Source organism: Callorhinus ursinus, unplaced genomic scaffold (genome assembly GCF_003265705.2).
Source record: "Callorhinus ursinus isolate GAN/ISIS: 27379988/994484 unplaced genomic scaffold, GSC_fseal_2.0 scaffold34, whole genome shotgun sequence".
NCBI lineage: Eukaryota > Metazoa > Chordata > Mammalia > Carnivora > Otariidae > Callorhinus > Callorhinus ursinus.
In genome coordinates, this window is record NW_027397096.1 from 1,385,289 (window position 1) to 1,399,414 (window position 14,126).

General features: G+C 44.4%; 1 protein-coding gene across 1 annotated transcript in view; it reads left to right on the forward strand.

The window, feature by feature from the left end:
* PITPNA (phosphatidylinositol transfer protein alpha) overlaps positions 1-13,852 on the forward strand; it is a 40,654-nt gene extending 26,802 nt beyond the window's left edge. The window contains exons 11-12 of the mRNA XM_025851138.2: positions 10,216-10,284; positions 11,338-13,852. Of these exons, the coding sequence (XP_025706923.1) occupies positions 10,216-10,260 (45 nt within the window). The 3' untranslated portion in view covers positions 10,261-10,284; positions 11,338-13,852. The remainder of the gene's footprint in view (positions 1-10,215; positions 10,285-11,337) is intronic.
* Positions 13,853-14,126: the final 274 nt, after the last annotated feature.

Here is a 14,126-nt window from a genome sequence, read left to right on the forward strand (position 1 = left end):
CCTGCGCCTGGAGTCCTGACCCCCAGAAGCAGCCCCTTGCGGTTCTTATGGTTGTTTCTTTTGTTAATTACCCCCGTATTTCCAAAGATTATACTTAGGTGCTTAATTCTTTATTTCTCAACTTTAGATATTAACGGTTGACATTTCCTGTGGAATATTTAACTCCTATACCTCACCCACCACTCACACTGTCTTTTCCTTCCTCCAATATCACAACTTGGGGTTAATTCATTATTCAGGTTGATATTATGACATATGTCATTCTTCTCCCCAACTGAGCACTTTAGTCTGCTCCTGATATTTGTTCCTTTCTTGGAAAACTCCTGTTTTTTTAAAGAAGTTAGCCTGAATCTAATATTATACTGTATGTTAGCTGGAATTTAAATAAAAACTTGAAAAAAAATAAGAAGTTAGTAATTGCTTCCCTCCCTTTGGTAGCTTAGTTTTATGTATCTCTGTCATTACGTTTTGTTTTTGAGTCTTTACATGAATGGTCTGGTTTGGTTGGTGTGTGATATGCACTGCATAATAATGTAGGTGATGTCAGTCCATCCTTATTGATTTGGCTCCCCCTCATTTTTTTTTTTTGAGATTTTATTTATTTATGAGAGAGAGCGCGAGTGTGGAGGTGGGGTGGGGGGGAGGAACAGAGAGAGAGGGACAAGCAGACTGTGCACTGAGCACAGAGCCCAACTTGGGGCTCAATTTTAGGTTCTTGAGATGATGACCTGAGCTGAAATCCAGAGTCAGCTCCTTAACCGACTGAGCAACCCAGGTGCTCCCAGGTCTCCTCAGTTCTAGAAAATGTTTTTATATTGTAATTTCTCTCTCTTTGTATCACAATTTTCTCCCCTCTGTTTTGTTGTTGTTTTTTTTTCTGGAATTTTTATTAGAATTGAGAAGTCAGACCTCATGAATTGACCTAATTTTCTTAAATTTTCTCTCCCTTTTTGTCTGCTTTCTGGAAGATATTTTCCAATGTTAACTTCTCATCTGTTGAATTTAAAAACATTTTATTTATTTTTATTTTTTTAATAATTTTGTTTTCTTTGTGTTTTTTTTTAAGATTTTATTTATTTATTTGAGAGAGAAAGCATGAGTAGGGGGAAGGGCAGAGGGAGAGGGAGAAGCAGGCTCCCTGCTGAGTGTGGAGCCCGACCTGGGGCTCCATCCAGGGACCCCAGGATCATGACCTGAGCTGAAGGCAGATCCTTACCTGAGCCACCCAGGCGCCCCTTAAAAACATTTTAAAGGGCGCCTGGGTGGCTCAGTTGGTTGAGCGACTGCCTTCGGCTCAGGTCATGATCCCGGAGCCCTGCGATCGAGTCCCACGTCGGGCTCCCTGCTCAGCGAGGAGTCTGCTTCTCCCTCTGACCCTCTCCCCTCTCGTTTACTCTCTCTCTCTCATTCTCACTCTCTCAAATAAATAAATCTTAAAAAAAAACCAAAAAAACATTTTAAAGCACTTCTTGTGCTGTGTTCTTTTTCTTAAGTACTTTTTCTGTTTTTCTTTGTGCATTATCTTCCTTTTCTTTTTTTTTAAGATTTTATTTATTTATTCATGAGAGACAGAGAGAGAGAGAGAGAGAGAGAGGCAGAGGGAGAAGCAGGCTCCCAAGGAGCAGGGAGCCCAACGCAGGACTCGATCCCAGGACCCTGGGATCATGACCTGAGCTGAAGACAGACGCTTAACCATCTGAGCCACCCAGGCGTCCCATTATCTTCCTTTTCCAAAGCTATGGCTTTTTGTTTTTGTCTTTGGTTTTCAAGGTTTCTCTGCCCCCTCTATGTTCTTTGTTTCCTCTGAGAATTCAGGGAGGGAACACCAGGGCACACCAGAGCCAAACTGGTGTTTTTTTTCCCCCCTCACTTACAAATAAGTCACCCGTTTTCAGCCCCAGCTGCACTCTCCCACCCTCTAAGGTACTTGGTGCTTCCAGTTCCTGAGCCTTTGGAGAACCTGCAGCACAAACAGGTCTGTCCTTCTTAGCTCTCCTCCTCACAGGCCCCTGGGTGTCAGTCCTGCTGCTCTGTGAATTAGTCACTAATCCATACATATTTCATCTTCCAGAATGTTGCTGCCATCTCTTATCTGCTGTTCTTGTTGCCTTCATGGTTTTATTTCTTTTGCTTATTCCTTTACTCTCATCGTAGTAGGGCTTGGGGGAGGAATAGCCGTAAATGCATGTTTACAATCTGCCATGATTAACTGAATTTGCAATAGGAATTATGACCCTTTTTCTTTGATTACTGCTTAGTAGCCTAGTGTGGGTGGATTTTTTTGTGTCACTATAAGGCCACAGTCACCACTACTGTAACTCTAGTCCCTATGGGAGGGTGGACTCACCATTCTTGGATGAGGCTCAAGGATTTGAGAAAAAGGGATCAAGAGATTAGTCCTTTGCCCTAAAAAGAAAAATGTCAGGAAACGTGTGCCTGTGGGAGAGCAGTGTCTGTCCATGTGTCTCCCTCCCCCCTTTCCTTTTTCTCTCCCTTCTTCCCTCTCTTTCTCTCCCTCTCACTCTTTTAAGAAAAAGACTCATAATCTCAAAGTTGGAAGAAGGCACCTTAAAGGTCACTTAGTCCAATTACCTGTCCAGTGCTTGAGTCTTCTCTGCAGCTTCCCCACCGGCCTGCACTTGATCACCTCCTATATTGGGGAACTCACTATCTCTTGAACATGGTGGTAATGAAAATATTTTTATTACTAATAGAGGCTAATATTTGAGGTCTTACTGTATGCCTGTAGTGTGTGGTCAGCATTTTCTGTGAATTGTATCATCAAATCGTCATGTCTGCCTGTGCCAAAGTATTATTTTCATTTTATAGATCAGAGAAACTGAGGCTCAAAGAAGTTGAGGATACCTTCTAGTTCAGTGAACAAGTGCCACCTGGACCTTTGGCCACTAACTCTGTAGATAACCTGGGAGAAGAGAACTCATTTTAACTTTTAAGAAAACTTGTTTCCTGATTTGCTGGCCTCTAGAACATTTGCTTAAAACCAGCAGAGATACTGAGTGTCAGTTAGAGTGCATGACTAAGATTCTGCAGCATTTTCTTCCCCAGCCTTCCCTTGTGGGGCTTCCTTCTAAGTCCCTGTTGGCTCCGTGATTCCTCTGGTCCCTCCATAGCCCGTCCCTTTGTGATGGAGCCGAGAGGCTGCATGACCCCCTTGCTCCGCTGGCCCACCTTGGGGGCTGTCTCTGAGCCTCCTTGTAGTCAGTCTCCCTGTCCACATGCTTGTGTGTGAATTTGCCTTGTCCTTTCTCATCTCCTGAGTCTTGATGCAGAGGTCCCTTGCTCTATCCTATGGCTTTCTGACAGATGGATGATGGATCACCATCATTTTTAGATTTTAAGTCTTAAAACTATGAACTGGTTACCCAAAGATTGTATAAGTGTCCCTGTGCAGTGAAATGCCTGGCAGGACACTAGATTTCTTTTTTAAAAGTATTAAAAAAAAAAAATCTTCAAAAAAATCTAGGAAAATAAAAAATGGAAACCCTAGAGTTTCCAGTTTGTGTTTGGGGTAGATAAAAGTTTGGAGAGTTAAGCTGATAAAGAGAAGTCACTCAGTGTTGGGCCATGGGAGAGTAGGGAGTGAGATTCCAGTAGCATGTGCAGAGGGCAGAGCTAGCTCATTGTGTTGAAGCTGAAGGATCCCTGTATGTGAGGAGGGTGTTGTTCCATGAATTCTTAATTCTCTCTCATCTGCCCTGCAATGATTGACCCCAGGGCAGACTACCTGGAACATTGGCCAACATCCTGAAATACAGGAAGTAGCTTTATTTTCTTTTTAGGTACAATCTCATTTTTCAATAATAAGTATTGTATCAATAATGTATTAACATAGACATTAAACATTTTTTTTTGGAAATAGTGAAAAGCAGAAAGAAATCTGTTGTACCCTGATTGTTTAAAGACAACCTCTAGGGGCGCCTGGGTGGGTCAGTCAGTTGAGCATCCGACTCTTGGTTTCGGCTCAGGTCATGATCTCAGGGTGGTGGGATCGAGGGTCTGGGATTGAGCCCTGCTCCTCGCTTAGCACAGAGTGTGCTTGAGATTCTCTCCCCTTCCCTCTGCTCCTCCCCCCACTTGCTGGCACTCGTGTGTGCTCTCTTTCTGCAAATAAATAAATAAATAAATAAATAAATAAATAAATAAAAATCTTTAAAGACAACCTTTAAAACATTTTAAGTCTTTCTATACACTTTTACTTAGTTATAATCATACTGCATGGGCCAAATGGGTATCCTACTTTTTTCTCTGAACATTGTATCTCTGAACATTGTAACAAATATATAACATTATAACAAATACAGTTTCCCACTAAAAGAGTTTCTTTTTTTTTTTTTTTTTTTTTTAAAGATTTTATTATTTATTTGAGAGACAGAGAGAATGAGAGAGAAAGCACATGAGATGGGGGGAGGGTCAGAGGGAGAAGCAGACTCCCTGCTGAGCAGGGAGCCAGATGCGGGACTCGATCCAGGGACTCCAGGATCATGACCTGAGCCGAAGGCAGTCGCTCAACCAACTGAGCCACCCAGGCGCCCAAGAGTTTCTTCACATACACGTTTCTGACTGCAGCATACACATATTGCTCATACTCTGTCATTGCCCTGTGTTGGATTTTCCTTCATGTTTCCAGGTTCTCACCGCTACAGATAATGCCGTGATGAAAATTTTTGTGCGCTAATTTTTTTGGATTACTATTTGGATTTGGATTAAGATTATTTCCTTAGAATAAATTCCTACAAATGTAATTAGAGAATATAAGACTCTTATTATTTATTACCAAATTTCTTTTCCAAAGGGCTTTCTTTTTTTTTTTTTTAAGATTTTATTTATTTATTTGACAGAGAGAGAGAGAGCACAAGCAGGGGGAGCAGCAGAGGGAGAGGGAGAAGCAGGCTCACCAAGCAGGGAGCCGGATATGGGGCTCGGTCCCAGGACCCTGGGATCATGACCTGAGCCTAAGGCAGGCACTTAACAACTCAGCCACCCAGGCACCCCACCAGAGGGCTTTCTAAAGAGCTTCTAAGAACAGTTCTGCATGTGCCTCATATTTGTTCCTTCAGGACTGCTAGGTCTGTGGTTGCTTTTCAGTGTCTTAAACTGATTTTTTTTTTACTGGCTTTATTTTTTTATTGAAATTTTATTTTGAAATGATTGTTAAGATTCCTATGCAGTTATAAGAAATAATACACAGAGATCTGTTTCTCCCAATGGCAACATGTTGCAAAACTATACCCGATTGTTATCACCATCGGGATATTGACATTGATACTTTTACTAGGGGGGTGTGTGTGTGTGTGTGTGTGTGTGTGTGTGTGTTTTGTAATCAAAGGAGTATTTCGTACTTCCTAGTAAAAACAGTTTTCAAAAGCTATAGAAAAATAGGGGCGTCTGGCTAGCTTATTTAGTAGAGCATGCAACTCTTGATCTCGGGGTTGTAAGTTCGAATTCCGTGTTGGGTATAGAGATATTTATTTATTTGTTTATTTAAAAGATTTTTAGTGATTTCTTTTTTAAAAGTATAATAAAATCTTTAAAAAAATAAAACCTTCAAAAAAATCTAGAAAAATAAAAAATGGAAGTCCATGTGTTCCAATCCCTGGCCTTATTCCCTAGAGAAAATCAGTTAAAAACAAACAACCAAGATTGGAGTTTCTGTTTTCATATTCCTTGACTATATGTGTATACATAGCCTGCAGTAGCTTGATCTGAGGAACAAACATCAGATAAAATCTCATGGTGTTCTATAGGCCCCAGGAAACAGAAAAAAAGATTCTCAGAGCATTTCATTATAAGAATGAAATAATGTATTTTTATTTCAGTGGCACCCTCTGAGGTGACCTTGTCTCTGAGAGTAGGGGAAGCCATCATGTTCCCTGATAGGAAGTTGCATCTTAAGCAGTAGGAAAACAGGACCTGGCTTTGCATTAGTAAATTAAAGCAAGGCTTTAAACTCAGGGTATACATGGATCTGGTTGAGGCCCACGGAGCTTTGCTTCCCTATATTAAATTTCAGCTTCTGGGACGCCTGGGTGGCTCAGTCGTTAAGCGTCTGCCTTCGGCTCGGGTCATGATCCCAGGGTCCTGGGATCAAGCCCCGCATCGGGCTCCCTGCTCGGCAGGAAGCCTGCTTCTCCCTCTCCCACTCCCCCTGCTTGTGTTCCCTCTCTCGCTATCTGTCTGTCAGATAAATAAATAAAACCTTTAAAAAAAAATTTAAAAAAATAAATCTCAGCTTCTTTGAAGTTGAAAATTTATGTGGTCATTAGTGAGCACATTTAATGAGCACATCTTTGTGTTTTTTAAAAAAATTATTTTGAGCCAAGGTACGGAAATAACCTAAGTGTCCATCCATAGATGAATGGATAAAGAAGTTGTGTGGGGGGGGGTAATGTGTGTGTGTGTGTGTGTGTGTGTGTGTGTGTGTGTGTAAATAGAATGGATGGCATATCAGCCATAAAAAGGAATGAATCTTGCATCGTGACAGTATGGATGGACCCTAAAGGGTATGATACTAAGTGAAACAAGCCAGACAGAAAAAGACAAATACCATATAATCTCATTTATATGTGGAATCTAAAACACAAAACAAATGAACAAACAAACAAGAAACAGAAATAGACTCATAAATACAGAGAACAAACTGGTGGTTCCCAGAGGGGAGGGGGGAAATAGGTGAAGGGCATTACAATGTACAAACTTTGAGTTATAAAATGAATAAGTCACGGAATGAAAAGTACAGCACAGGGAATACTATCAACAGTAGTGTAATAACTTTGTATGGTGACCGAATGTAACTACATTTAAGTGGCGAGCAATCCCTAGTGTTTCTAATTGTCGAATCACTATGTTGTTGTACACTGAAACTAACATAATATTGTATTATCAGCTGTACTTCAATTAAAAAAAATTACTTTGAAAGAGTTTCAAACTTAGAGAAAATGGCAAGAATACAAAGAACTCCTATATACCCCTTGACCCAGAGACCCCATTCCTTTGAAGCAGGGGATAGAGCCCCAGGGCCACACACTGCACCCTTCTAGTGTCTCTTAATCTGGAGGTTACCTCTGTCCACCTGAGGCACAACAAGGTATCACGAGCTCATCATTTTCTTTCCATGACACAGCCCTGGGACCAGCTGTATCTCTAAGGAGTCCTGGTTCCTTTCCATGGAGGGGGCTAGGTGTGCTCATGACTGCTGGGGTGTTGCTGCCTCCAGGCCTTCTCATAGGACAGAGCTGGGGAACTTTTACACCTATGGTTATTTCTCCCTCCATCTTACATATTATGTTCACACGAATACTTGCAACACTACAAGGTCAACTTTTGTCTTTCTAAAAATACGACAGTGCAGGGGCGCCTGGGTGCCTTGGAGGAGTGTGTGACTCCTGATCTTGGGGTTGTGAGTTTGAGCCCCATGTTGGGTGTAGACACTACTTACAAATAAAATCTTTAAAAATAAATAAATAAAAATATTTAAAGATTTTTTTTTTTAATTTATTTGAGAGAAAGAATGAGAGATAGAGAGCACGAGAAGGAAGAGGGTCAGAGGGAGAAGCAGACTCCCCGCTGAGCAGGGAGCCTGATGCGGGACTCGATCCCGGGACTCCAGGATCATGACCTGAGCTGAAGGCAGTCGCTTAACCAACTGAGCCACCCAGGCGCCCAATAAATAAAAATATTTAAATTAAAATTAAAATATAGTGTCTTTATCCTTTTTTTAAAAGAATTTATTTATTTTGGGGTGCCTGGGTGGCTCAGTTGTTAGGCATCTGCCTTCAGCTCAGGTCATGATCCCAGGGTCCTGGGATCGAGCCCCACATTGGGCTCCCTGCTCTGCGGGAGGCCTGCTTCTCCCTCTTCTGCTCTGCTCCCCCCTTCTTGTGTTCCCTCTCTCGCTATGTCTCTGTCAAATAAATAAATAAAATCTTTAAAAAAATATATATTAACAGACATTAATTGACAGATATCTGAAGTTAGAGGCGGAATAAAAATCAAAAGGTCTCCCATTCACGGGGTGCCTGGCTGGCTCAGTAGGAGGAGCGTGCAACTCTTGATCTCGGGATTGTGAGTTCTGGCCCCACGTTGGGATAGAGATGACTTAAATGAATTAAAAAAAAAAATGCCATTCATGAAAGTGAGTTTAGAGCAGTTCTACAGGTGGAGCTAGCAATGAGCACATACTGGCTTGGTGTCAGCAAATAGACCTTCCTGTTGGGCGCAGCAGGTCTTTGCAGGGGATGATGAAAAGTGAGGCTTGTAAGACCGATTTTGTGACTCACTCACTGTCTGTATCCTATAGGTTCTGACATATCAGGTCTGGGGCCTAAGAATCTACAAGTAGCCCGGACAATTATTTTGCTCAAGTAGGAAACTCAGGCCTAAAAGACCAACCTAAGACATTTGATGTACTTCTGGTAAAAGTTGTCAATATGGGGGTGCGCCTGGGTGGTTCAGTCGGTTAAGCGTCTGCCTTCGGCTCAGGTCATGATCTCAGGGTCCTGGGATCGAGCCCCGCATCGGGCTCCCTGCTCCACGGGAAGCCTGCTTCTCCCTCTCTCACTACCCCTGCTGTGTTCCCTCTCTCGCTGTGTCTCTCTCGGTCAAATAAATCATACAATTAAAAAAAAAAAGTTGTCAATAGGGAGTGAATATCAGAACCTCCACAAAGGAGCAGATTTTTTTTTTTTTTTACCATGCCCAGTTCCCCATGGATCACTGATTATAATAGTTGGGGGGAAGCAGGAAGTGTGAACAATGAACAGGAGTTTGAAATGTGGCAGGAAGAGTATTTTGAAAGTATTTCCTAGTGGAGAACTACCACTTCTGAGGTAGAATCTCTGCAAAACGCAGCAGTATTAAAGTTTTAGTGAATAAAACAACTCTGAGGAGGACGGTAGCGTAGAAGTCCAAGCTTTTCAGAGCTTGTGGACACACGCACCCCCTTTACTGCAGGATGCTGCAGAAATAGCAGAAAATGTGGCCTGGGTGCATACTCCATGCTAGGTACTCCCCACAAATATCTTTATTTAATTCTCAACAACCACATGATGTGGGTACTTTTATTATCTCTATTTTATTATTACAGAGACGGGCTTAGAGTGCAGTGAAGTCTCTTGCTCAGGGTCACACAGTTGGTCATGGCGCCAGAATACAGGCCAAGGGGTTTGATTCCAGAGGTCATTCTCTGAGGTGCTCAAAATTTGTTGAATGAAGAAAGAATGAAAGTTGAGCAGAAAACTCATGGACAGTGAAGAAATATCGAATGGGAAGTTAAACTACATGTGTTATAGGCATTCTGCAAATAGAATGGAACTTTCAGGTTGGAAAAGATTAGAGAGATCACCTCCACGCTACCCCCACAAGAAGTTGTGTCCACTTCTGCCTGGAAGGTGCAGTTGACAGGGGCCACTCGGGGCTTCCAGAGAAGACCCACCCCATCCTGCTTTCCAGCAGCCGTGCACTTTTGCTAAGCTGAGATCTACCCACCCTGCTCTTTGAACCCCTGCCTTCTTGTGCCACACTCTGCCTACCTGATTGACTGTGCAGAGCCTCTCAGCAGAGCTCAGGAAAGGGGACTTGCTGTTCCCTCTGCCTGGACCACTTCCTGCACATGCCCCCGCAAATGAGCCACAGGACTTTCCCCCTCACTTCCTTCGCCGGGTCTCTACTCAACATCACTTACCAGAGAGGCCTTCCACAGCCCACTTCCCCAACGGTCATTCTCCATCCCAGCAGCCCCCTGTGCCCCCCGACATATATTGGTTTGTTCGTTCTCCCCTACTTTGCCCCAGAACGTAAGCACCAGGAGGAGAGACTTGGTCTGTTTTGGTTCACTGCCCAATCCTCAGGCCTTGGAGCAGTTTTGTACAGTTCCTAGCACAAAAGAGTTGCTTCATAGATATTTGTTGAATGAATGAATGGATGAATGAAGAAAGAGAGGAGCTTAAGAGCTCCACCCCAGCACTGGGACGCAGGGAAAGGAACAGAAATCATGGATGGTGGGACCAGTGACACGGAGCTATAAATGGTATGGCTTTGGCTGTATGTATGCAGAATTCTACTCTTCTGATTTGCTTTGTGCACAAAAAATGCTCCACCCTCTTCGTTGGCAGGACTGAAGAGAAGGCAGAATGTATTTGTGTTGGAGTTCCATCAGCAGCAAGAGCCTTCAGTTTTTCCTGTTTATTTCTGTTCCAGATGAGACAAAAGGACCCAGTGAAAGGAATGACCGCAGATGACTAAAGGCACCCCTCCCCCTTCTGCACTGTATGTACTGAATCTCTCCCTTTGCATCTCATCAACGTGAAAATCAGTTTGGGTCCTTGGGGCCTCAGCAGCTCACTGTGGGGTCAGGAAACTTGCTTCATCCCTCGTCCTGTCCTCCAGTGATCCTGATGACTGCCATGCTAAACAGCTCTCAGGCTTCCATTGACAGATATTGTGACTATTAGACCAATTCAGGGACATGTGATCTTATAATGAACCGCCCAAACAGACATATGGACCCACCCAATAGTGAGAAGTGGGGCTGCGTTGGGGCGGTAGACACAGAACTGAAGCTTATCTGCAACTAAATCCTCCTCCTCTCATAACTAGAGCCATTTCAAGTTGAAGCTGGCATTCAGGGGTGCCCCTGGTACCCCTGTGCCAAAGCTAGTTCCTGGCTCCCCACTGCTGGCATGCCCTGCCCTGCCCTTGGAAAATGCTGGCCAGACAGCTTTTCCTCGGGTTCATCGTTTATCTGGTGCTTCATTTCCTTCCCCTTTAAAGCCTCTGATCCTATACTAAGTAGCTGTCCTCATCAGAGGCAGCCTCTTTCAGATGCTTGGAGAGTATTTCTGCCCAGGTCATAGGAGCAGGATGAGGTGTTCCTGTTTCACGATGCTGCTCTTTCCCAAGCCCTGTCCTTCCCAGGACCCTGCATACCTCCAGACCTGCTGATACTCCAGCAGCTCTCAGTGGGCTTGGTCATGGAATTAAAAACCTGGCCCTGCTCCCCATTGGGCTCTGAGAGGAAATTATTTTATCAAGTAAACTCTGGTTGTCCTCTAACACTAAGGGGAGCTGAGGAGGCCCGGGGTCTCACCAGCAGTAATGCAAAGCTCTGCTCGCTCTCCCTGCCCCTTGTGCTTGAGAACTTCTGGCAGATAAAAACAGTAGGACTGAGTGGACGGTTGCAGTGTCGGCTGCTTGGACCATCATTTCCTCCCCCCACCCCCTACTGGCATCTTGGCTCCTTTTGAAATTCCACCATCAATGATTTACAGTGTGTTTCTATTTTCCTCTGTTGCTTCCTTAATAATTGTATTTCTCTTCTAGTTTTGCAAGACAGTGGTCAACAGGAAGGCCCAGCAGCTCCACCCTCCCAAGTGACAGGCCATCTTCGGACGCAGCCTTTCTGTGCCCATTCTTCAGGCAACTTTCGATCCCTTACTGTAGCTACTTCTAGATGCCCTTTAATATTGTGAACAAATAGACCGTCTGGTATTATGAAGCCTGTATGTGCGGGAGCCTGCTCCTCTGAGATATATGGCGTGTAGGTTGCTGTATTCACAGCTCCTCCCTCTCCAACCATTTTGTTCTCAACCCATTTCTGTGTGTTCCCCCCCTCCCGGCCCTTTATTTCCAAGTGACATTTTTAGTCTTTCAAAATAGCTGCCTTTTGTGATGTGGTGATTTAAATGATTTAAGTTCATTTGTTTTCAACCTTGGGATAAACTGAGGTATTTTTGCTTCCTGGGCAGATCTTTGCAATTTTGAGTGCTCACCTGGGGAGAGATGAGTTAGAAATACAGTTTTTTCCTCCAGTTTCACGGAACAGCAGTGTGGCTTCATAACTCTGATCTCTGCTCTCAGTAACCCATTGTTAATGTGCCGTAGGCACCAAGGAAGTACCCAGGGCCCAGCCAGTCTCTGTTTTAAAAATGTAACAAATATAGATAACCCCTGCCCCAGGATCGCATCTCTGGTCACTAGTCTTAGAGACACCTGTGGCTTCTTGGCCCTCCTGTTGCCCACCCTGCCCGAACCTTGCAGAGCCCACAGTATGCCCGGGTCAGTTCTCCACCTGGAGGGACCTGTCCAATGTCCCCGTAGAATTGAGTCGGCCCCATATGTACTAATTATTCTGTTCCCCAGTCCCCCCCCAGGAGCTCTGTATGTCCATGCTCCGCTTCCCTTTTGGGCTGGTGCTGCCACTCAGCAATAATCCTCTTTTCTCTGTGCTTTCTTAGATTCCTGTCCTCTGTCTCTGAGGCTGGTCAGGACACAAGAGTCCTGATCTTTTCATGCTGCACAAAACGAGCATGCAAAAACCTTTTCCCCAGCAGAACATGTTCCCTCTTGTCTCCAGTTGCTGGAAAGGAATTTGGGAATCAGGAACTCAGCTCATCCCGCCCCCATGCTGAGTTCTGTCCTGGACAATCAGAAGCAAAAAGCAAGTAGTGATCATAGTATAGAACTCTACCTACCAAAGGAGGCCGGTGAAAACGTCCAGACTCCGGGGGAGGTTAGAAGCTGCCGAGTGCTCCATGGTTGTATACAACTTGGCGGAAACCAAGTATGCCTTCCCAGCGGGAGAGTCTGAGATAGCTGTGGTGTCACCTGATATTTCCCAAGCCTCGTGAAGTATGTTAGCCAAGTGTGTTGTGATCCAAGCCCATGCTAGTCTGGGTGCAGTGGCTGATTAAGAGACCAAATCTGTGTTGGGGGAGCGAGAAGTAGGGTGGGATCATTTATCCTTATGTTGTCGTCAGTTTGTTTTGCCTTACCGATTTCTAAGTGCAATAAGGGAGTGTTTCACAGGATTACACCTGTGACATCCTGATGGCTGCTTCCCTGTGACCCTCTTGGGGCAACAGCGGACAGACTCAGACCCCTCAGTGTGGTTGTCTCCCACCTCCACTGAGGCCTCTGTGGGACCAGGAAATGTCCTGTTACACCGTCCTTGCAGGCTCCTCACCTTGTGGGGTCTGTAGTAATGGGTCTGGGGCAGTTCAGTTGGTTATTAGGATTCCCAACTGCTGGTAGCATCTATTTGGGAAAGTGAAGCATTCCTACTGGAGAAAAATGTGTTTTCCTATAAGCTCTGTATTAGCTATAATTATATTTGTGCTTAAAGTTTTCCCTTCATTCATCAGCTAAATCCAGGCGTGGGTTATCCTGGGAGAAATGAACCATGATGTTCTAAGCAGTTAGGTGGATTGAGGGTCATCAGAGGTTAGTTTCCTTGCCTCAGCTCTTCTCTGAGATCACACATACCACTCCAACTCTGGTGGGCCTTGCTCTTTATCTGGCTTTTCTCTGGCTCCTCCCATCTCTACCTGTTGCCCCAGTTTGAAAGCGTCCACATGAGCTGAGCTAGAATTTCCTGATGTCAGCTGGATCTGGGGCTCCAGCCCACAGAAGCATAAGGAGGGGTGTCCCTGGTCTATTCTATCCCCACGGATAGCATTGCTGCTGGGCAACAGCGTTGGCTTTTAAGTATCCCCCTTACCTTCTCACCCACCTCCTGACTGGCACTGACCAGCACTCAAGAGGGGTTTATGATGAAAGGCTCAGCTCCAGGGGTAGTACCTGAGCGTGTGCCGTGCCCCTTCAGACCAGCTGCTTCCATCAGATTTCCGGGGTCGGAGTCGCGGTTTGAAGCAGCACTGCCTCTGTGAGGGGGCGGTGCTGGGCTCTGGCCTCACAGAGAGAGGTCAGGGACAGGGTCAGTATCGTGGGCATGTGTATATCTCCCCAAGTTCTCTTACAGTCCCTGCTGGGACTCCCTGACTTATTTTGGTTGGTTCCTAGTGCTACTTCTTTTACAAAATACACTTTGTAGAACTGATTAGATTACCTTGTTTATTTAATGTGAGTTTGTGCCTTTTTGTCTCAATCTTCCAAAAGAGGTATATTGGGGGAAAAAAAGCAGTCTAATAAAATCCTAGACAGAGCTTTCCGGAGTCCAGCTTATTGGTGATGTCCATTTTACAACTTAGATATCCTCAAACTCTTGCTGCTGTCCTCTGTTTTACCAGGACTAGGAAAAAGTACAAGATAGCTCCAAAATTTTTTGCAGGTCGATTTCTGTAAATTAAAACATCCCCTTGTCATTTTACTTA